Here is a 23,838-nt window from a genome sequence, read left to right on the forward strand (position 1 = left end):
GCAGCTTGACCAGCTAATTTTGGTCCTGCTCAACAACAAAGCTCCCCCTCCCCGGTGAAAAATTGGAACCCCTGAAGCCTCCCAGATGCAGGGGCCACTTGGTGCAGATGTGCTCAAATGGGCACTTTGTCATAAGGCTAGTGGGGAGAGGCAATAATAAGCTGTAACACAGTGAGCGAGCTCATTCATGAAACTGTTTACTTGCGATACTCTGCCTCCCTACCTGTGTTCTCATGGCTGCCAGGTAACTGATCAAACAGAATTCCTCGGTGCCCAGGGACTCTTCCCTAAAAGCCAGGCCAGCTCCACTCTGCCCTTGAGCAGAGGCCATGCGCGCTGTGCCGTGGGGACAGGCTGCTCACAGACAGTGCTCGCGGCTGAATGACCCAGCTGTCATGCTGCTGCAGGGCAGAGAAAGCGCTGCTGACGCACCGGTGGCCGCCCCAGGGTGAAGTACTGTCACTAACACTGCGGCTGAAGTCTTCCTGGCCCACTCTCACAACCCTGGGGAGGGAGCAGGATCAGGGAAGGGCTAAGCAAGCGCACACTGTCCCGCAGCGGGCCCCAGAGCCCTCAGACTGGCTTCAGCTGTCGCCACAGGGAGCGGATGGAAAACTGAGGCACAGAGCAGGAGAACCTGCTCGATGTCACATGGAAAGAAGGAACTAAAATAGCCTCCTTCAGGCATCTTTCAGACTATCGGTATGGAGAGCGTAGCAGGTTCCCTTCCTTTGCCAGCAGAGTCACTTTAAGAGAGACTGAAAAACTGAAATCACGGGGTCCTCGTGGCTGGTCACCACCAGCACGCTGCGGAACTTGTCAAACAGCATGAGGAGCTGGGAGCGCCGCATGTTCTCATTGTACATGATCTCCTCCAAATGATGTCGGCCTCGGAAATAGTGCAGCAGCCTGCAGGGAAGGAGACAAGGGAGGCACATGAGCCAAAAGCAAGTGCACACAGCTAGAACCAATACTGCCACCCTCAAGGTTTCCACTCCCATGGGACACAAATCAGAAGGCACTTGGGTTGTGTCCCTCATTTACATGAAACTTGAGGGGAATTCAATCGGTTCTTACCTTAGGCATGCCTAGCACAGCAAGCCCCTGGAAAAGCAGGGGACTCCCCGGCTTTGTGGCTTTGCAAAGGGCCTCCTTGTACCAAAAGGTTTCCTAGCCTGGGGCATTTCCTGAGGTGGTCCCTTTTCAATACAGTTTCCATTTCAGAAAGCGAGGAGCCACAAGCCTTGAGAAGTTGGGACACAGCAGAGTCACTTCTGCGCCCTTAGCTGGGCCCGCATTGCCCTGTCACGGCTCTGCGGCACGGCCTGGGGACCTACGCTTGCTTTCAGAATCGGGCATGTTTTCCCTCACAGCAGCCCAAGGGACTTAGGAACTACAGGTTGTGCACTTGAGGCTTGGTCAGCTTGGGTTGGGTGGAGCAGTTGCAACAGACAGATGGAAATTTTGGTGACAGGCACCACAGAGAAGCTCTGGGAGTTATAAGGCCCCCAAAAAAACCCAAAATCCCTGAAGCCTAAGCTCAAACAACACTGGCTTCTTAAATTCCCCGTTCTCTTTAGAGACAGCACAGATCGGCCTTCGCTGGCCCCCAGCACGCTTACAGACATCAGATAACCTAAGCCCCGCGCAGGCAGGCACGGCAGGGCCTAAGACAAACCACTGCAGCAAGTCCCTGATGGCTGAGGACCTGCTCCCCAGAGACCTTCATGGCCCTAACGGAAGCCACTCAGGCTCTTAATCGCCGTGACAACCTCCCAAGCGTAGGAACCGAACCATCCTGCACATGGCGCTCAGACACTCCTACCCGTCCAGGCCTGAACACATACGGCACAATCACTTCCCAGCTACACAGGCAGATGTGCGTCCGCACGTGTTGCACATCACACTGTGCTCCAGCAGCTCTTGCTGGTGTTTCCGTACCCATCTGCAGTTCGGGAATATGCCGGCTTGCTGCTTCGTGCCAACTGACAGCAAAAATGAGTGGAGATAACATGAGCTGTTTTGCAATTCATCCATACAGTCCTCAGGCAGGAACAGCCCTCAAAAGACACCAACCATCCTTAGACCATTCCTGCCTATTTTCACGTGACAGCAGGATGGGGGGTCTCGTGCTTCCCCTGAAGAACTGACATCTGCCTGGCTGACTGCTGCTGCTCAGGCTAGGTGCTCCTGTCCCCCATCACCCTCCATGGTGACTGGAAAGGAGTCACTGCAACAAGCCTCCCTCCATCACACCCTCCCCACACTGCACAGAGTAGGTTTCACCTCTAGTCCACTGCCATTTGTGTTTCTCTGCTCTGCAATTTGCTGTGTCCCTCCTCTCACCCCTGTCCTGTTCCCCAGACCGCTGTGTGGAAGCTCAGAGCCGGGTCCCTCACTGCCTCACCGCTGCCGGCAGCCTGGGGCTGTGGCAGCCCCCAGCACGCTGCGAACTCCCGTCTGCTCTGATGTTCATCTGCCAGCTCTCAGGTTGGCACCATCATGTAGAACTTAACTGCTACGTCTCTGTGCCTGCAGTACAAACAAACAACAGACGGACAAGCTCCAGTCGTATTTACCTTTCCACTATGCGGGCTGTGCATTTGCCTTTTGCAGGATCTCCCACTGGGTACTTAAATCAGGCTAATTGGCTTCCTCCCCTGGGCCGGTGGCAACCAGTGCGCACTGAGCAGTGGCCGTGAGCAGGGACAGTGTCAGTTTGACCGTGCATGTGTCAGAACTAGGCCATTCCCTGAGGCATTACCAGAAATTTTTCTATATTGTATCACTGTTAAAAAAGTGATTTTGAAAAAGATTTTCAAAGCTGCGTATTCCCTCCCTGGTACAGAGCTGCTCACCGTGACTGCCCATGCGCTCATCTCCTGGCACAGCTCCCTTCTGTGCAAATGATTCTGACCTGGCTTTCAACAGCAACACAGCCTAAGCGGGAGTTTTCCAATAAATAAATCCATCCTGTATTCAAAAAGAGTCTGGATTTGTAACCGGTCAAGATGAAATACTTTCCACTCCAATAAAAGCTAGAGAGGATATTAAAGAATATCACAAAAATGCCGTCTGGAAGACACCTCTAAAGTCTAGTCCAGCATCCTGCTCCAGCAGGACTATTGCCAACGCTGTAGCTTTTTCTAGCCAAGCACTGAAACTGCCCCAGGACGGAGATACCCCCACATGCCTGGGTAATCTGGCCTGCGCTGCACCACCATGCCACGGAAGTTTTCCCAAAAATCCAAGCAAAATCTACAAAGCTGTAACCTGGGGCTCACAGCTCCAGTGAAGATGGGCACTACCTTCGCCTTTTTAAGGGCAATGAACATTTACAGCACCCAAACAGGACAGAAGGTGGCACTTCTTGTGGTAGTAACGCTGCATTTGGGTCCCCCTGCAGCTGCACAGATAGGTCTGTTGACAGATGTGCCCTTCCAGATGCAGAGGTGGGAGATTATGGCTTCCCATTGCTCATCACTGTTCTCCCCTCTTCAAGTTATATGAGCTGCCCCGCTAACAGCAGTGTAGCGTTCTTAAACACACCCACCCACCAAGGATTATCTCAGACTAGTCAGTCAAATAAAATTAGCTTATTTCTGGCCGAGGAGATACCCCTTCCACTAGCACGGCTTGAAAATGGAGCAGAACTGTCCACAGCTTAGTGCCACCAGTGAGCATTCCTCAGTGGAGTAAAGGATCTCCATCTCTCATTCTAAGAGCAAGAAAAAAAAATAATCCTGAAAGTAACCCCAGACCCATGGCTTGGGAGAGAAGCCACGAGTAAAGCCTCAAACTGTCTTTAAAAGCACTGCTTTACATGCAGTGAGGAACACTTTGTGTGCGTTGCTGAAGGTCTAGCTCAAAAAGAACTTGTCTCTTTCTTGAGTTTACCTCTGGAAGGACAGGCCAACCCTCCTCCAGCAGCACCTAAGGAAAGAACTTGGATTTCAATTCCCATACAACGTTATGAGGGTTAAGGCACCCACTGCTGGAGCCAAGCTTCAGTATTCCCTATTTACCCTTCAGGTTCTTGTCTGGCAAATACCTGCTCTGCATGGCAATGGCCAGGCACAAGCTCCTTCTGCCCTCCGAGGCAGAGACACAAGAAAATGTACAGGGCTGAAATTTATTGCTCTGCTGAAAATAGCCCATCCCTTTGTGTGCACACACAGCTACGCTGGAAGGGCAGTTGCAGTATATTTAGTGCACTAACGATGCATTTATAGCAGGAGTTTGTTCTGGGAGGCAGCTGATACAGCATAGCTATTTGCCAGAGCACAGCCCTCACCAGGCTGCTATTCCTCAAAATGAAGCAAAAAGAGCTGGCACAGGAATGCCTATTAGGGTAATGAGGGAGATCAGCTCCTTCACTCCACCGGCCTTTCCACAGTTGTTTATGCTTTCATTAAGAGGTTTACCCAGAAACCGATCTCTGCTGGTTTACAGCAAAAAAAGGGAGAAAATACACCCACAACCTCCAAGTTACAGTGTCTCATAAAGCCACCGGTAACCAAGAGCATCTTGCATAAGCATTTCTATTTATATGCTCCAGCATCCTACCCGTAGGACCCGTTTGTTTACTGTATCTTCTCTCTTCCTCACTGCTGACTTAAGAGTAAGCCATGCAGTTGTCAACTCAATCAATTCAATCATCCTGGGGATCCGCAAAAGAACCTGGTGCACAAGCAAACTGCAAAATAAACATTGTTCAGACAGCTTCCTGGTTACGGCAGCTGGTTTTATGAAGAAATCAAAGTAATTTTTTGCATCTGTAGTTTCAAACAGCTGCTTCACCCAGATGAGGGAAGTGATAGGGGAGCAATCATGAAATCCTTCCCCCTCCCTAGGATAACTAAGAAGCTGCGCTGCCACTAAACTGCTCCAAAGCATCCTCCACAAATTCTGTCTTAAGATGTCACCAATTATGATGTCGTTTTTACTTTCCTTTCTCACTGGTTTTGTAGCAACTTATCTGGTAACAATGAAAAAACATTTCAGAGTTCTCAAATGGCCAAAGTGTTGCCTCTCAATCAGAGAATATCCTCTGAACAGTTTACAGAGGATGGAGGAGATGAGTAATTCAGAGAGCAGTACCTACCCACAAGCTTGGGGGAGCGCTATGAAAATACCTGAGCACAGCACAGCTGCAAGCTTTGCCGCAGACAAGAAAAGTATTTTTTGCTATTACAGTGTCTCTGGGCTACTTGACTATATCCATCCTAGGGCGAGAACCAGCTTCTCAGAGGATTACCAACTGAATCTGGGATGTACACGAAAAGCTGCAGTACTTGCCTCAGGTGGTTTTCCCGCTCCACAAGTATGAAAACCAGTGAAAGCTCCATTCCAGTGTTTTGAAATGCTTAGGAAGAAAAAGTATTTTCCCCCACACCTTCTTCCCATATGGCTGGTTAGGAAATCGTTCTGCTTTTTACCATGTGCAGAACCACGTCTTGCATATTTTTGTTGTGTTGAAATTTGTAACAACAAAACCGTGTGCTACTCATCACACATCCCAGTGACTGGCCTAACTAACTTAATGTAACGAGCAGCTCATCTCTGCAAAACAGACCTTGAAACATTGGTAGACTGGCCTGTAAAAGTATTCAGGCTGGCTTTGTGTCTGATGCTTTTTGTCTCCGTCTCATATTTGCACAAAGTTTACAAACCTTAAAATAAAGGATAGCTGGCTTGGAAATATCAGTGGACAAAAAATGACAGCATCAGCATGACTGGGTCTGTGCTTTGCATGCTTAGAAGGTTTCTTCAGGCTATGCAGTTTTATGTCTACCACGTGCAGCCACAGAAAAACTGGCAGCAGGCAACCAGTGAAGTCCTTGTTGTCCAACCATACGCCCTGATGTTCCTTCACACATCCAGGACTCTTTGTTAACAAGTGTTCTTGTAACACATATATTAGTTTTTTGTCACAAACTGACGTATACAGATGAAATAGGTGTAAGGGGAACAAACCCAAAAGAATTTATCCTCTAAAATCCCAAGCTAATGGGATTTTCTCAGAGTCCACGCCAATCCTCTAATAAAACAGCACGGATAAGAAAAAAAGATGGCATTCGCACTCCTCGTTTCCTACCTTGCGAACATGCGAAGATCTTCTGGATTCTGGGCAGCAGGGACATTAAGGATAGCTTCCCGCTCATGTTCCAACAAGCTTGCTAGGAGATTCTCCGTCATCCTTTTATTTAGGGGTGAGTCCCCACCAGGTATCAACTCAGCGCTGGAATTATCCATGCTAGGGCTTGTCAGAGTCATGTCATCACTACTAGCTATCAAGGGAGGAGAGAGAGACACACAGCGTTTTTATGTTCCTCAGCACAACAATGCAAAGATTATCAATTCAGGCTGTTTCTGTGCAGTCTTTCCAAATAATCCCTTCAGATTTGTAGAGCAAAGAAAGTGGCTCTCTAACTGCTGCATGTATCTGCCATTAGTCATATGACAACACAGCGATTTTCTCAATGGGAAAGTCAAATGTTTCAACAAAGTCATCAATTTATGTGGAAAATTGTACTTCTGGAGACTATAAACAGTCCATTAAAAACATCTGAAAAGAAAATTCCCAGCCAGCTCTGCTGGAATACCGTGAAGTGGTAACATAAAAAGCCTAGCAGCACAGAAGGTGGGAGCAAGCAGAAAGAAAGGCCAAGAAGCAATATCCTCTTGTGAGTGAGCCAGAATAAGCAGATCGCAGACTTATCGGACTCACATTCCAAAACTTCTGCCCTAATTCATGACTTCTGCAAAGCTGAAAGTTGTACAGAAACCTCTCCTGATATCCAACCTCAGTGGCATTCTGAGAATGCTGCTTGTAACAGTACAGGCAGGAAAGTTTGGGGATTTCAGCATTGTATCTGATTTATACTCTTGAAAAAATGCTTTCCTGGAATCACCCAGAAGAATGGCACTGAGGAAATTAAAGCAATCAGGATACATAAACAGAAAAGCAACCATCTGCGCAAACGACAGCTAGCTGTGCATCTCCTCCTTAGGTGGCTCTGCAGCCCGCAGAAACCAGTGCTGTTTGAAACAAATTCTCACAATTTTCTTCCTCTCCTGAAAACCAAAGTTCATGCAGTAACAGCAGTGCGCAGTTACTTTTGTGTACAGCAAGGAAGCAGGAAGTTACTTTGAGAAAATGGAAGTACCTCTAGTAAAACATTTTACGTGACCAAATAAGAACTCGGCAAATTACAAAGCACTACTCCTTTTTACAAAGAGTGTGTAGCCCTTAAGACTTTCACCAATGCCCAGCTCTAAATTTAAGCAGGGCTGGACCAAATTAAGACTCCAAGCAAAGACGAGTTAGTCTTGTTACCAAGGCCTGATTACCCTAGGCATCACTAAGGGAAGCTCTAGAAGTGGGCTGTAGCCTGAACAGCAGAGAAAAGTGTGCTCGTACTTGGAGAACCAAAGCTGAGAGCATTGGGGGTGCTTAAACTTCGGCCTCCAACTCTAGCAGTAAAGGGCATGTCTTCGTCTTGGGCTCGGAAATCCTCCTCGTTTGGTGGCACCATCAGACAGACGTACGTGTGAAGCTGAATAAGAAGCCGGTGTTGGAGCATCCATATCACCATTTGAATGAGCTGAGTCTGCAGAGTGAGGAATGAGGTATGAAAGACCCGTGAAATAAAATACAGGAGGAAAACAATGCACAAAGGTTAGGCTTTGTGACTAAGTCACAAGAAGTGCTTTCCATGAAAAACAACAGTTTTATCTCTTCTCCAATCATAAAAAAGTGACCAGGCACACACGTTCATCACACTTAAAAAGCTTTTGGGGATGCTCAGGCTGTAATCAAGCCTTTAACGATCAACATGTCTTTATGCTACACATATGCACAGCCAGTGTCCTCAAACGAAGCAGCCCTGCCCCTTGCCATAGCTCCCGCACCTGCTGGGTGGTGGCAGAGCAGCCGCATCCCCTCACCACCCAACGCTTCAGCCACACAAATGGAGCCACACAACCCCACCTGGAGCCCTTCCGTACGTTTAATAGGTGCTCAAACAAGGGGCTAGCCTTCCTTCTGAGCGACCAGACATGGGAAAATGAGTCAGCCAGAGGCAGGCCCTGCTGCCCACAGCCCAACAGCGTGAACCCAGAGACCAGGTTGCTGGTTTCTACACGAGGCCTGCTAAAATAAGTAGTCACCAAAGGGTCAAATCCCAGAGCGGTCAGATTAAAGCGCATGTTTCCTGAGAAAGCCAGGGAGAGGGCAGGGTGAAGGGGCAGAGATGAAGCAACCAGTGGTGCCCAGAAGTAGGAGCCATTTGCTGTCAGACGGGAAATTGCTGCATGACCATGGGAGGGACCTGAGATCAGAGCCCTGCCAGGACCTGGCGACACAGAAACAGCCGCAGAAACCTTGGCAAGAGATAGCAGCCTGCTGCTGCCAAGGAGGCCCCTCTCAGTGCAGAGGGTTAATATCCCCCATTTGCTCGCCATCCCTCTGCAATAATAAGGCAGGTCAAGCTTATACAGGCACCTAGGTGGTTAGGGTGCAGATAGGCAAGAGTTTCAAAAGCACCAAGAGATGATGCTCAAGTTAAACAAACATGCACACCACCTTTGTGTTCCAGCAGCTGCAGACCTGCACAGTGTCCCCAGAGCGATGCTGAAAGCAGTGGGCAGAGTGAGGGACAGGCATTTGCAGGTTCATGGCATGGCCTGCTTTCAGGAGTTTTGGAGGAGCATTCAAAACGCATCATCACATCTGAATTCCTGCACAAAAAGCCTTTTCATATCACTGCCGGCAACCCTTCCCATAGCTAACGGCTCTGAAAACACTGATTCACTAACAAAAGCTGTTTGGGGATTTCATAGCAACCAACACTGTTTTGGTGAGAGAAACACATGCAGAATGAGCTCAGACTCTGAGAAGGAAGTTAGCTCTGCTGTATTAATCATCAGGGTAACAGGCCAAATCTCAATAAAAGCCCCAAACTGAAGTTCATCAGCCCAAATAATTTTCCTTTTTCCATAAATCTTATAATTCTCAGTTCCTCCTCTGCAATCAAACCACAAAAGCAGTATCTTCTGTTTGCAGACAGACCCACACCCTGTCTTTTCAGGGATTACCACTTTTGGGGGCTGAACAGATTTTAATCTTAAAACATTATCTGGGATCGCCTTCAAACATATCTTTTTTGGAAAAGCCAGAGTTCATTTTATATGTTTAATAGCAAATCTACAGAAGAGGAAGGCTGGCAAAAGATACCAAATGCATAGTGTTTTGCTAACACCTGAAATCAGCCTGGAAGACAAGAGGAGGCTTACTGCAGCGATTACATTGCTAAAAACCTTCCTTCCAGACACAGGAGGCCTGGATGAAAAGATGTCTCATATATTTTACTTCAATTTCCGACCTGTTGGCAGGCAGCGATGTCTGATTAGCTAGTTCCCTATCAAATGAAAGAGGTCTGCGCATTTCACAGCACAGAACCACCCTGGAAAAATCCAAGGCAATTCAAGGAGACAGTAAGTCAGGCTCTACCAGACCTGCAGAATCTGCCGGGTAGGGCCTGACCTCAACCAGCCTCCACTGGTCACTTCGGTGGTTTCGTGAACTACAGAAATAGCCAGTTGCTTTCATTACAGCTCCATGTGCGTGGAAAGTCTTAACCAACACTTTCTAATTCTGCATACACACCTTCACCTCTACGCTCTTGTGCAAATAGCTGGAGAGCCACCCTGAGCCAGCAGCTATGCTCAGTGGAACAAGCAGCCAGGCGAACATGGTGTTACAGCTTTACAACCCTAACACTGTACAACCAACGACGGCCAAACGCCTTTGTGCTGTAAGTGGGAGAGCTGGAGATCAGCTGTGACTAACTTCAGAACTAGAGGAAACTATTCTTCCATATTGAAGTGAGCCTGAATAATCATCCCCAGATAAGAGAACATTAAGATCATTGACGGTTATCTGTATTAGCTCGACTTCAGTGGAAATTTGGTGCCTCTTAAAATCTAGTCCTAGAAAAAAAGCTCAAGCGCTGCAGCGCCCTGCACCCGGCACCATGCCCAAAACTGTGTGCTCCGTGCCATCACTGCACGTGCCTCACGCCATTTCCACTTTTTCCAGGTTTAAACCTATTTCTTACCAAAAGCAGCAATTGTTTTCACAGACAAGGTCTAGCAGAGGCTTTGCTAATACGTTCTGCTGCTTGTCCTTCAGGACACGAACCGTGAATTTACATCCATTCCCCACCTGCTCCTTTTGAGCTCTGATGGAGCTTACAGGCAGGCCTGCAGGAGAAGAGGCTTCCCTGCACCATCTGTGCTGCGCTGGCTGCAGGAAGCGCCCTTCCTCCCTCAGAGATACACCGTTATCTTCGTGCTCGGTCTCAGCCTACTTGATTAGCTGGGCTCCTTGCTGAAGCCAAAAGGTCTGGGAGTAGCTTCTCAGGCGAGGCTATGCCCCGCTCCCAGGGCCGCCTCCACTCGCTCAAGCCATCATCTGGCACGGTAGGAATCCACGGCCAGCCTTTTTTGGCTGAAACACCACAACTGTGACAGAAATATAGAATGAAACGTTTTTCATTGCTTAATTTAACTACCAATCAACTCTAAATTTTATCCATATTCCTTTCATCCTTCCTGTCTCCCTACGTCTCTTTCCAGTCTGCTGTGAGGGGGTCCCGTCTGCTGCAGCATGTGGACCGCTCCTGCTGGCACGCAGCAGCCCACGGCCAGCCCCTCTGTCTGCCGGCCCCATGGTGCAGCAGGCCCTGGGAAGAGTTAGAGCGTGTGGTCATGCAGGGCGGCATTGGTAACAATACATTGCTTTGTGCTTACTGACAGAAGCAGAGAAGATGTATTAGCTTCTGAAAACACAGGCACTATACGTCAGCCCATCTGGGCAGTTTGGGACAGTCAGAGGAAAGCTCAGCCCCAAGTCTTGGAGGGACAAGATCCAGCATTCACTATTCTCTTCCCTCTGGGAACCAAGGGGAGCGTTTGTAAAACTCTTGAATAATATGTTAAATAAACCACATTTCCTGCAAGGATTCTTTAAGGCCATTTTCTTTGCCAGGCCTAAAACACTAAGGAAAACGCCAAGGTAACTGGGACCAGCAACAGATTCAGGAGAGGGAAGGGAAAACAGCAGCCCAGAAGCACTCAATCCTAGCTTGCTTCTCACTACACCAGGATACATTTGCAGTAAAAACATGGTTTGTTTTGCCTATGGAAGTATAGGAGCCCCCTTTCTCCAGTCTGGGTTATCTAGTTATTTGCCACATGCAGTCTTTGAGGTCTGACTTGAGGACTAAGGGCTGGCTTGGCTCCATAGGATAGCACCTTCAAAGTCGCTGGGGTAAACGGATGTTTGCTGACATATATTGCCTGCCTTTATCATTCAAACCACACTGTTTTAAGAAAAACAATCGGCTAGCAAAACTTATTTTACTGCAAACAGACTCTGAAGACCCCTGTTAATGTAGGACAAAATATTGTCTAATATTGCCATTTTAATCATTAGGTAACAGATTTCAATTCTCAGCTTAACCATTGCCTCCATTTAGGCCCAGAACAACATAATTTTTAAACTGATTTTATACCTAGTCCAACTGAATATAAATGCACCTTAATACTACTTTGATAGCTCTGCCAACAAAAGCTCCCATGACTCTTAATGCCTTCCAGATGCCCAGCAGAACAGCCCCGTTTGCAGCGTGTCTCTTGGAAGACACAACTGCCTATTCGGTATGTGCATGCAGCTCTCCTCCCACTCCCATCCCCTGACACACTCCCTCATTTTCCACCAAGCCGTTACACAAAGCACAGCACGTTTTCCGGATGCACAAGGCAGAGGCCTCATCCACCGTTGCCTTACTCCCAATAGGATGGCCAGACTTATCAAAACAAAAGTGAAAAATTAAACATTTTTTGTTCAGCAGCAGCTGCCATACTTTCCCATCTGGTTTTTTTTTTCTGCAGTTATCCTAGCCTCATCAAGGGAGAATTAGATAACTACAATAATAACAATGTGCATTATGACAAAGAGCTACTGTAGTGAAGGGGATGCAGGGAGGAAATGGGATGTCCAGTTCACCTAGGTGTGCTCCTTCTACCTTACGGGTGGAAAGATCCCTCCTGCTAGTCCACGTTTGCTCCTCCAGGCAGGGTAGGGAGATGTTATAGCTTCTTCTGAAACAGATGAACTAGCTGAGGCCATAATGCATGGATCAGGAGAAGTCACAAGCATTACCCATTTCTCTTGGTTTGCAAAGAAACTTAGCGAAGAGTAGCTGAGTGAAGAAAATTTGCTGTTGTCCAAAAAGCCTTGCACCGAGAAGCAGGTTGAAGCATTCCCCTGCACCAGGTGCAGTGCCTAGTACACACACTCTGTCAATGAACGTGTCCTGACCAAAAGGTTTTAGGTCACCAGGTGTCTCTGTGCATTTGCAGGAGGTTATGAAGGAGTGTGCACCACAGAACACCAGCAGAGCTCCACTCTGGTGTGCCCTGTGGTCACATCAAGGCTGTGCCACATGCATGAGAGGAGAGCACAAGGACAGAAACCAACAGTCACAGGCAGCAGAAGGAACGATAGCTTCTTTGGGGTTGGGGTAGGGGAGATGCAAACTGCTCTTTTCCAGTAAAAACACTAAAAGGAAAGATGAGTTTCCCTATGGTATCAGCTCACAGGATCTCCTCAACCCATGGCCGTACCCTGGGGAGATCCAGCACCAGCAGCATGAGCTGAACTGGTTGCTGCTCAGGACTGTCCCAGGCTGCACTGGATTGTTGCGAGCCCAGGTGACACTACACAGCACAGTGTAGCTAACAGACAACTCACCACCGTGAAAAGGGGAAAACAGCTTCTGCTTTCCTCACTCACATGCCCAGCTGCAGAAGTACCTCCCTCACCCTGTGCCAGCCCTGCAGCTTGCTGGATCTCCCCCAAGCGAATTCCACCTGCTAACCTGGCAGAAAACTAGCGCAGCTGAAACAAGTTAAATGAATAGAGTCGAGCTGGACAGAAGCCAGAGCTCTAGCACAAAGGGAAGAGGGAAAGGAAGAAGGTATGTGTGCACACACCTGAGTGTGGAAAGGAAAAACAGGGCCTCCTCTCAGCAACACCACTATCGTTAGATCACCTGAGCTGTAGGCCTAGCCTCATCCTCAGGCTGCTGCAACACTGCTATCCAAGCAAGGCAGGTTAAACACAGAGAAGGGTCAGCAAGCACAGAGATGACTACATGAACACCAAATTCTTTTCAATTTACAAGCACAAGACCACTGATGGATATAAAACTACCACCAAGTTCAACTGCAATATACTGCTTGTCATCACAGGCAAGAAAAAAGATCAGGATGACAGGCTTAAGAATTCCTGCCTCCAGCACCAGGGCATGGCCAAGAGCACTGGCAGTCCCGGCAGGCACCACTCACTGGACACCTCCCACCTACTTGACAGACAGACATCAAAAGCAGAATGTGGACATGCACTCTGTCTTTCAAGGCAATCTCATCCTTGTCCTTGCTCAGGGTATCGCCGGTTGGTTGTACCTCCACCAGCCAAAAAATACCACAGGGCCCCAAGTATAAAAATATCAGTGTCACTTTTTTTTTTTTTCCCATCTCCCCAAAGGAATGGAGCAATTCCATCCATATGGGGTAAGTAAGCAAACAAATATAACTTTGTCCTCTTTCAAATCAAACTGTATGACTTTGTATAAAAACAGGAGAAAGTGCTCTTCAAACAGCTTTCCTATTCTGTATTGTGGACTTTATTAATGCCTTCTCTGCCCATCCAGAGGCACATGCCAAAAGGAGGGAGCCAACCCCATGCTTAGGACAAGAACCAAATGGGACAGATGCCACGAGACCGTAAGTTTCTGCAGAAAATACAGCCCTTCCCACAGTACTGACCTAGCACAGATGACTTTCAGAAATACTGAGACAGTATAGTCAGCATGATAAAAAGCACAAGGTAACAGACTACTAGTGACAATCTTTAAAGTTAAAAAAATATCCACCTACCCTCCTATGTACACAAAGAACAAAATTACATTGAGAGGTCCCAAGTTTGTTAACTTTTTTCAAAGGCAAAGCAAATAACGTTTGACAATATTTACAGTTCAGGGTACAGCATCTTTTATCACTGCACAGCGGAACAAAAACCCACCCACATTTCATCAGATTAATTTATCAGCTGGTTCTCTGTTAATTACAATTGCAGCCTGACCACTTCAGGATGGATCGGATTGATCTCTCTTAAAAGGCTAGCTCCTAACAAAACAATAATACAAAGAGTTCTACATAGGTAAATCAAAGTAGAAGAAAATGTACTGATATGAAAACACTTAAGAACTCTCTCTAGTCTAAACTCCCCCAAGAACTGTCACGCTTAGCTTTACCAAAAAGCAGCTCATCATGACTCAGAACAGCCCACCAGTGTATGGTGGTCTCCTTCATCTTCACACGTGTCTTGCCAATGTGGCCCCAAGTCTTCTGCAACCACAGTTCTCAGCTCCCCTTTTCAGACTGTACAAGGCACTTCGTAGCTTTTCACAGCATCACCCTTCATCCTTCCATGCACGTTCAAAGGATGATGAAAACAAGCCGTGTTGTTGATCTTTAGGACCCCGCTACAGACAGGTGAGCATCAGAGAGAAGGCAGCCAGCCTAGAAGAGCCGTTTCAGTACTCCAAAAGCTCTGGCAAACATTGATCATGCACTGCTGTTTCAAGGCATAACTGTGGCAGTAAGTGAGAGATTTCATTTGTGTATTTTAAACAAAAGCAGGATGTCCAAGAACAACCAGAAGTATTGAAGGAGAAGTATTAAGGCAAGTAATTAATTTTAAAAGGAATACTGAGAATAAGAATGCCTCCTGAAGCTACTACAGCTATAATAACATTAATGCTATTAATTCAGCTTCAATTTTCAGGACACTGATTTGTCTGTAACTATGATAAAGTACTGACAAAACGATAGAACTCTTCCTCTTACGTCCCAAGGTGGCAGCTGACCAGTACACGCTACTGGGATCAGACGCTACATCATTACTTATCTTTATCTCTGATCATCATCTCTGCCAACCTGTAATTACAACAAATTCTTCTCTCACAATTGGATCTGTGTGCGCAACTGATGCTAATCTTCCAGATATCTGAACAGTGGCTAAATTCACACAGCCAGCAAGTCACCTAAGTATGAAGGCTAGCAAACACCACTACAAGAAATCGGCTACAGAAATCTGCCTGTGCTTCCTTTGCCACAATGAGCTATGTGCACAGGTCTGAGCGTCTTCATCTGGGAATGTAACAGTGTCAGCCAGGACACCTCACATTATTGAGCTCCTTCTTGTATTTCACCAGTTCCCAGAAATGCCGCAAGCCATGATGCACAAGCAAAACAATGGCTCACAAATCCAAAATCAGTCTATTATTATCCCAAATCTCAACATTAAAATGCTAATGCTGTAACACATGGACTTCTGTTGACTACATGCTGAGTCTACTTCCTCTAATAGCCTTTAAACAATTCCAGTTTCATAGCAAAAGCTAAGTGAATAGACAGTTTGCTTTTAAAACCAGATTGTGAACTTAAAGCAGATGGAATATAATAAAATTAAATGTGATTGTGAGGAATCCACAAACTTGCACTCAGCCCTACTAATTTATGACGGTTTTCAACAGACCAAATGGAGTTTCAATTTTCCCTACTATATCACTCAAGGTAAAGAAACAGTCTGATTTAGGATTGTGCTTTGCTAGCACAGAACATCCACACAGCAGCATGTGGATATGACACAACAAATCATATGGTTGGAAACACAGTAACTGGCAACTTCTAAACCAGCAATAGCAGGTTCCTGACTAGGTACTCCAGAAGCAACACCATTCCTTCTTCCCATTAGCAGGAGAACAAGGACCTCTTGTACATTCCCCATCTCACCTCCTGAACAGGCGGCGCAAGTGGATTCTTGAACTCCGAGAGTGACACTGGGAGGGAGAACTTGGAAAGCATCGATGGCAGGTTGTGGCCCCGGAACTGACAAGAAAATGCATCTGCTAATGGAGAGTAGCTACAGAAAAAAGGTACAGGCAGAAATCAGTTTTATATTGCTTGTCAGTGTAACATTTATCCATTTAAGCGCTACAGAAGTGCCAATTCCTAAATGAAATATTCTCTGTGATCTAGATAAACAGTAAGGGTAGTTTATGGCATGTTGTGTCCTGCAAAAGTAAGCAAGTAGCATATGCACTTTCATCTTGGCGTTACATTCAGCTCCAGGACATTATTCAAGGAGTGGAGGGAATCCAGAGGAGAAAAATAAAAACAATAGAAAGTCTCGACCTGTGCAGTCTCTGATCAAAGGAGCAGGGACTGGGCAGTCAAGAGAAGACAGGGATGGGCAGGATATACACACTGTCTTTAACTATGTAAAATGCAGCTACAGATGTGACCGTTCTCCCTGCCTATGCTGACAGGACAAGCAGTACCACTGATCAGGAGTAAAGAGTCAAGTTAAATATTAGGAAAACTGTCCGCCTTAGGATTTCCATCTACAAAGGTCTTCAAGAACAGCACTGCCATATATGACACAGGCACAGTTGTTCCTGAATGACCTTAAGGTCCCTTCCAGCCCTATTTTTATACTTCCAGAGAAGTTTTGATTTAAAACTATTTTCCTATAACTGAGTTCCAACACACATTCTAAAAACATCTCAAAATCCAACACAGAAAGGGTCGTCGATCTTCAGCAGAGCAAAAATACCCACCACTGCCTCCACATCTTCCTTGCATTGCCGCTGCCTGCTCTCAAAATGCCACATTGCCTTCTGTCTGTGAGAAGGCGTATCAGTATAAAATGCCATCACACGAAACAACAGTGATAGTGACACTACCCGATTTGCTAATTTTGATTAATTTCAGGTGATGCTGTGTGCCAGATACAAAGATAGTCCTATGAAATACTGATTTATTTAACTTAATCAGAATGTATTTTGTTTTATAAATGTTTCCATGTTGCTTCAGGTTCATACAGCCTTTCTGATGTGGACGTTCAGAGAGCAAGCATACTAAAAATACTAGAAGCAGCTTCAGAGGGTAAATATTGCTTCTCAGGCCCACATCACTGCAGAAGCATACTGATCTACTGTGACACTCCTCCCTACCACACACTGGCTTTGCAAGTTCAGGCACATGTAATGGTTTGTGTTTTGTACAGCCTCAACAAATTCATACGAGGAAAAATCCCAGCCTGTATCCAGTAACAAAGAGAAGGGAAGCATAGCCACACTTCTCACCACTTTTTTGCTAGTGTCACTCATTTTCCTTCTACTTACAGACAGACACTGGCATTTGGAGAAAGCATGTAGACATTGTTTTCACACAGCGGATAAATAATAATTGCTTTTCCCCAGTAAACAAGATGTGCAGCAAGCTGGAAAACCTGCATTGAGAAAACAAGAAAAAAATAAGGGAGCAAAAGCAAAATTCAAACTCTTAGCAAGCGTTCCATACAATCACGCAAAGTCTCGTTTGAGCTGAAATGAAAGAATGTTCCATCCTTTGACCCTGCCTTCAGAATAAATTCATGGTTTAATAGAACATGTGGCACATCAAAAAGCATTTGACAAGGTTATTAACTTCCAGAGGCTCGCTCCACATTTCTAAGCAACTTAGTATTTCCTGCCTCAAAGGAATTTCTTCAAACTGTATCAATAGAAGTTTAGTTACTTTTCATGCCCCAAAAACCTATTTACCTATTTTTGTTTATGCACAAAATGAATTAAGTGTTACACATGAAAAACAAAACAAAAGAATCAGCCTCTACTATGACACAAACAGAAAGGAAACCAACACTGCCTTTTTAATGCACTGAGATTTTTCAGTAATGAGCTGCACAAAGTATTTTAATGTGTTAAACAAGTCAGTGGTTGTTAATGGCTCTGGAAGAGCCACATAAATAGCGTCTACGAGACATAAAACCCAGCCTGCATCATTAGATGCATTTAACTTTGCTTTTTTGTGGAGAACAAAACTACAGAAGCAGTAGGGAATTTCCAGAGTTCATCTTATAGCTATATAATGCAAAGTAACACCACAGACCCCTGTAAGCAGGCCTGGACATTTTGTTATGAAATAGGAACTTTCCCTTCGAATAAGAGAAGGTGTGGACCTATGATCATGAGCATCTGAGATGACAAGCTGCGTTCTTCTCTCCTGTCACACAGAGCACAGATCGCATCCCTGGGTCTGAACCGACTGTTAGAAGCACGGAGTGGTTCTCCCCTCTCCTGTATCTTCTAATATCATCAGGGCTGACAAGCAAAGGGCCACAATGACCACAGACACCCAGAGTGGCCTCTCAGTGGCCTCATGTCTCACACAATTACCAGTCTTATTCCCTCCACTGGCACAAACTTCCCTTTTCAAGGACTCGTCATGTCACCTGAGCAATTTAGGTTTGAAATCTGGTTGCCAGTACTAGAAAGGCATTCAGAAATTGCTGCTGGCTTGGAGAGACTGGCTCAAAATTTTTGCTCAAGCCTAAACTAGAGCCTCTTCCTGGGACTCTGCAAAGTCCACGCACTAATGTGCTAAGAGAAATCGACAGGTAGGTTTGCACAGGCTTCCAGAGCTCTTCAATAGAAAAGACAGATCTTGGCAGATTCAGGGGAAGCAGCGTATTTGGCCACGGCAGCTGCAAGCCTTCACTTGCATTTTGGGTGCCACCACTCGCACATAGACATCAATGTGGCAGAACCAAGACTGTGTGATTTACACTGTGGTGTAAGTCAAGAGTACTATTGATTCTGATTTTCACTACCTAACGGGAAGGCATAGAGAAGGCAGAGCCACTCTTCTCAGAACGGCACAGGGACAAGATGGAAGGCGACACACACAAGGTGGAAGAAGAGAAATTCCCATTAAATATAAGGAAAGTTCTTTACTCTGATGCTGGTCAGATGCTGAACCAGGGCCCAGAGAGGCTGTGGGAGGTATCCCTGGTGGTACTCACAATTTGAACAGACAAGTTCCTGAGCAGCCTGTGTTAATGGACTTGCTCTGAGCAGTGGTGTGGACTCAAGACCTCCAGCCCCTCCTGCCACCCCGCAGTGATCTGCCGAGCACTGTTGCTGCACCGCTGCCCTTCATTCTCCAACCTTTCCCCACGGTCTAAGGCTTGTGTTTTCTCTGTTGCTCTGCTCGCACCAAGAGAACTGACATGCTCATGTACCACAGAAACCCACTGGCACACAGAAAGAAAACACCTCGTGATTTAAAAGAATTTCATCTGCTGCTGACAGTTCCCCGTACCTGTAGCAATGCCAAGTCAGCATCTTGAGCCAGTTGCTGCAAATTCTTCACAGCAGAGGTAGTTTTAATTACTCTCACCAGGGCAGGAGAGCAGTCCAACGGGAGCTCATTAAGCAATGACTTCTCATCATTTAAAAGTAATAAGGCATGGTAAGGCCTGCAGAAAAATAGAATACATTTGCACAGTAAACTGCAGCTTTTCCTGAAGGCTTAGTTATTCCCAGACCATGATACCTAGGTTAATCTACTGGTAAAAAAGAACTTCTAATATCATCTTTTTCCTGTAAGTGGGTTCAGAATAAGCTTATTTTTATGTCACAAGGTAAGACGCTCCCCATAAAAAAGGGACAGAGGGTTATATGGTAAGTGGATGCCCTAGTGACTGGAAAAAAAAGACTGCAACGGGCTGGCATGCAATTAAGCCTGGAGAACTAGTCTGAAAACTGCTCATCTGCATTACTGAAATACAGAATGGAGTAGAGGAAAGGAAGAAAGCAAGAGTTAGTTATTTTTGCAAGTAAAAAGCTGTAAACAATGAATGCAGGAAATAAGATATTGTGGGGCCTGGGCTCACTCTCTTCTAAAAGCAAAATTACTTTTGGATCAACAGATTAAAACGAACACACAATTCCTCTAACTGTAAACAGTGCAGACCACCTAATGTTAACACAAAGCTATGGCTTCACACCACCATGTATACAGCAGCATGGTACCCCAGCATCAGCTCCAGGAAGCCCTGACTCAGCCCACGCCCCCACCACCGCTACAGCTCAGTGTCACATCGTCCCCCAAGCTGTGCCAGCACAGGCATTTGCAGCACCATACTGGCAACTGGAGGACCAGCCAAACTCTGAAAGACAGAGCTTGCTCTTACCTGATAGATTTCAGGCTTCTCTCAATTGCTTCAGGGGGTATAAAGTTTGTGGCAACATAATGGATTTTATGAGGCAGGCAGAAACTCACTTCCAGCCAGTTGTTGATATGTAAACGGACCACCCCTGTTGTGCAGAGACTAAAATAGGAAGAAAATGAATACATACAGCATTTACCATGTATAACAAATGAATGTAGTGGTCCAGATTCACCCCTGCAGAGGAATCACACCAGGACAAGAAAAAACTGCGTGTACGCTGTCTATCTCCAGACTGGCTCAGGACCAGCTGATTCCCAGCTGCAAGGGCTTCCTGAACTTGTACTTACAAAGCATTATCCCCTAACGAGGCTTTGGGGGGATGTGAAAGACTGATAGTCTGCTCCCTCTGCTCTTAACATTGCAACACTATCTCAAGTTAAAAGTGTTTCTTGAAGATCTACTGCAGGGCACTGGAAAATTCCCTAGACCAGAGCTGCAAAGGGCAGAGATGAATCGGGCACAATGTTTTCACCTCCAATTTCCATCTTCCTCTCTAAGGAAAAAGAAAAGGAGATGTCTGTACTGGGCAAGAGGTGTTACAAGCAACATATTTCCACAATAATGGACTCCTCCAGTTCTGCTTTTAGGTTGTTTGTTTCCTACTAACCTGCTCCTGCTTGTCACGTGAAGTCACAAACATGCTGTTAAATGGTTTCACTCTAGGAAACCACAGGGACTAAGCTAAGCCTAATTTAAGCTGACTTCAAACAACAGGACTGGAGTGGATATGATGGACATCTCAGGAATGACAATAAAGTCTGACCCTCATGTTCAGCCTGAAAGCAACTGTAAGCCTCTTTTACTGAAAAAAACCCAGAGAACTGAAAGATTTAAGCAATGAACGTCATTCAGGTAGTTTTATGGAAGTCTGTAAATCTAGACAACAGGTTAAACATACCTAGGTAGGTAACCATGTTTACTTCAAAATGAGTAGATACCATAAGGAGCTAAGCTAGCACCACCTTGCAAACCTTCACACCACTGCCCAGCCCACAGGCAGGAACCACTGGCCTGGGAACAGCTTTGCTGGAGGCACTGGGACTGAGCAGGGAGGAAAAGGCAAGGCCCATCACATCTTTCCATGTACACTGAGCTTGGAACACATATAAACTTGCAAATCAATCTTAAGCAACAGCTAATCTTGTCTACACTGTAAAGCTGAATTTCTCAGTATGTCCTTTGACTTTAAACTTTCTTCCAAAATCTTTTTTTCTGGCCTAAAATAAAATTTCAAAGTTTGCACTCTAAAAATCCCCATCTGAATTTTTAATTCAAGTGTATTGAGACTCACAATATGACTTTTGTGTCGATAATGCCCACGAATTTCCCCTCTACACAAAATATATTTAAAAACATTCCAGGAGCAAATACATGTCTTGGAAACTTTATGTGGATTTTTAAACATTTATACCTAGCATTCAATTGTAGGCCACAAACTAACGTGCTCTTTTTCAAGTTCATCTGGTTGTATACAGGATTTAGAGAGACCTGAAAATTCAGCTTTAAAACAAAAACACTGGGTAGCTTTGGCTGCCTGTGTAACTATTCACCAAACCACAACAGAGTGGTGAGAGAGCAAACACGATCCCATCCTGCCTCATGCATGATCAGACTCATTAGGGAAAATCTCACTGCAGACAACACTTTTCAAAAGCAGAGGCCATGGTTTTGTTATCAAATCTTGCACTGACCTCGAAAATATATCTATTTTTCAAGTTGCAAATGGAGCAGATACAACATACTTCCTTTTTTAAAAAGGAACTGAAAAGATGAATCCATTGTCTCTCTGCGTTACCACATCGCATCTGATCAGAGGCTCCACACCCTGAAGGAACATGCAAAGCACGGCAAACACCTCCGTTTTTCTTGCATTACATGCTGCAACTCCAGTAACACTGCTTATCCCACCAGACATACACCAACTGACAGAAAAAGCTGGATTCTCTCAAAACACATCAAGGCAAAGTGCACCCTGAAGCAGTAGCTATCCACACTATCTACCAGGCCAAATACTCACAAGAGAAAACACAACAATAAATGAAGGTCAAGCAAGTTAAAAGACTACCTGAAAGCTATTGGCGTTGTTCTTTTTCCGAAAAGAAGCAGAGATACATGAAACACTTGCAGGGATATTTTCCCTGCATAGGTTAACATTCAGGAAACAGAAAAAATATACAGTTGGTTCCTTTCATTCTTTGGTTCAAGTGCACCAAGGCAGCAGCTTTAATTACATAATTATACTCTCCACAGCATAATTTTGTCTACAGTGCACTATACAACAAAAGCCTAGAATTAAAGACAACAAGAAAACCAGATTTTCAGTTCTGATCTGGATCTTAATTTCATTCTTCTACATTTGCACTCAACTGTATAATTTCAAGCCTTCATTACAGCTTTATGTACGTGATTTCTCCTTTACCTACCCCTCCTTGGATGGAAAATAATTTAAGTCCCTAATAATTTGACAAGGAATAAGCTACATGCTCCAGCAGCAATGTATGCGACTGGCTTTAGTCAGCCAACACTTAAATAATTTCACTTCTATATATATATACACACACAAAGATTCATGCAACATGAAATATAGTCAAGTCACAGAAAGTGAAGTTTGGATCCACATCTGCCTTCACTTTTACAGGTTCCCCATGAAGTCACCTACTTAGCAAGATTTTTAGTGTGAGCCTCACAAATCTCCGTGAGCTGGCCCCAAGCTCTTTGGCTGGCGACCAGCAGACCCAGAAGCCACCTTCTTTTAGGGGCAGAAGCAGAACAGCAAAAACCAGCAACAGAACAGAATACCAAGAAAACAAGTTTTCAAAGTTACATCAGCAAGTCACCAAGCTCCAATTCTACTTTATTCTTCTTAACCAACTAGAATCGTGCAGCAAAGACTCCAGGAAGATGCAGGACTGTGGGAAGTCGAGAACGCTGCATCAGCTGCACACCATGAACCTCAGGGACACAGTTTAAGTAGTCCCTGGTAGGAAACCTAAAATTGCAAAAAAATTCAAGGGTGCATTAGGTACATCAGTAATTTAAAGAAGGTTCTCTTTTGTTCTTTGCTCCTTTCCTAACTGCTTCTCACATTTTATGGGGATTTTTTTCAGTGTTACTGCACCCTGAGCTTTTTCACTGAGTTCACATTTTCACTGAACTATCTGCTGTAATTTCAAAAGCTCTCTTCAGAGCAGTTATGTACTATATAAAGGTTGTTTGGCCTTACATACATTCCTTTACACTGAATTTCATCTGCTGTTCTACTAGTTAACTGGTATCCAGAGACCTTACTGCAACTTCTTTTTCCCACAGACTTCAAGAGTATCAGGGCAAAAATAGCTTCATTCCCCATACTCTTAACTGGCTATTAAAGCCTCAAAGACGTTCCATTTATCCCATGAAAACTTAATTTCAACACTTTTAAAAAAATCTCTAGTTAGATAATACATGATAAGTGATACCAAGGGATACATGGTGAGGGATTAGGATACTGAGAGGGGATATCATTGTCTAAAATTGAGACAGGGAGAAGTCAATAGGAAAAAGCTGTTTAGCGTCTCTCCATCGTAAGACCTATGAGACATCTCAAGATACTAGAAGAGGCAAAGTTCAAAAGAAATAGAAAGAAA

At 45.3% G+C, this 23,838-nt stretch overlaps 1 protein-coding gene across 11 annotated transcripts in view; it reads right to left on the minus strand.

Moving 5' to 3' along the window:
* Positions 1-181: 181 nt before the first annotated feature.
* The window catches only part of NPRL3 (NPR3 like, GATOR1 complex subunit), a 45,169-nt gene continuing 21,512 nt past the window's right edge, over positions 182-23,838 (minus strand). For 10 of the 11 annotated variants that reach the window (XM_055804484.1, XM_055804485.1, XM_055804487.1 and 7 more), the window contains 7 exons: positions 20,174-20,311; positions 19,300-19,456; positions 17,322-17,428; positions 15,928-16,057; positions 7,424-7,613; positions 6,098-6,290; positions 182-909 (listed from right to left, as the gene is read on the minus strand). In XM_055804484.1, the coding sequence (XP_055660459.1) occupies positions 744-909; positions 6,098-6,290; positions 7,424-7,613; positions 15,928-16,057; positions 17,322-17,428; positions 19,300-19,456; positions 20,174-20,311 (1,081 nt within the window). In that variant the 3' untranslated portion in view covers positions 182-743. The other variant, XM_055804489.1, reaches the window with a different exon arrangement.

The sequence above is a fragment of the Falco peregrinus genome, chromosome 5, assembly GCF_023634155.1.
Source record: "Falco peregrinus isolate bFalPer1 chromosome 5, bFalPer1.pri, whole genome shotgun sequence".
Lineage (NCBI taxonomy): Eukaryota > Metazoa > Chordata > Aves > Falconiformes > Falconidae > Falco > Falco peregrinus.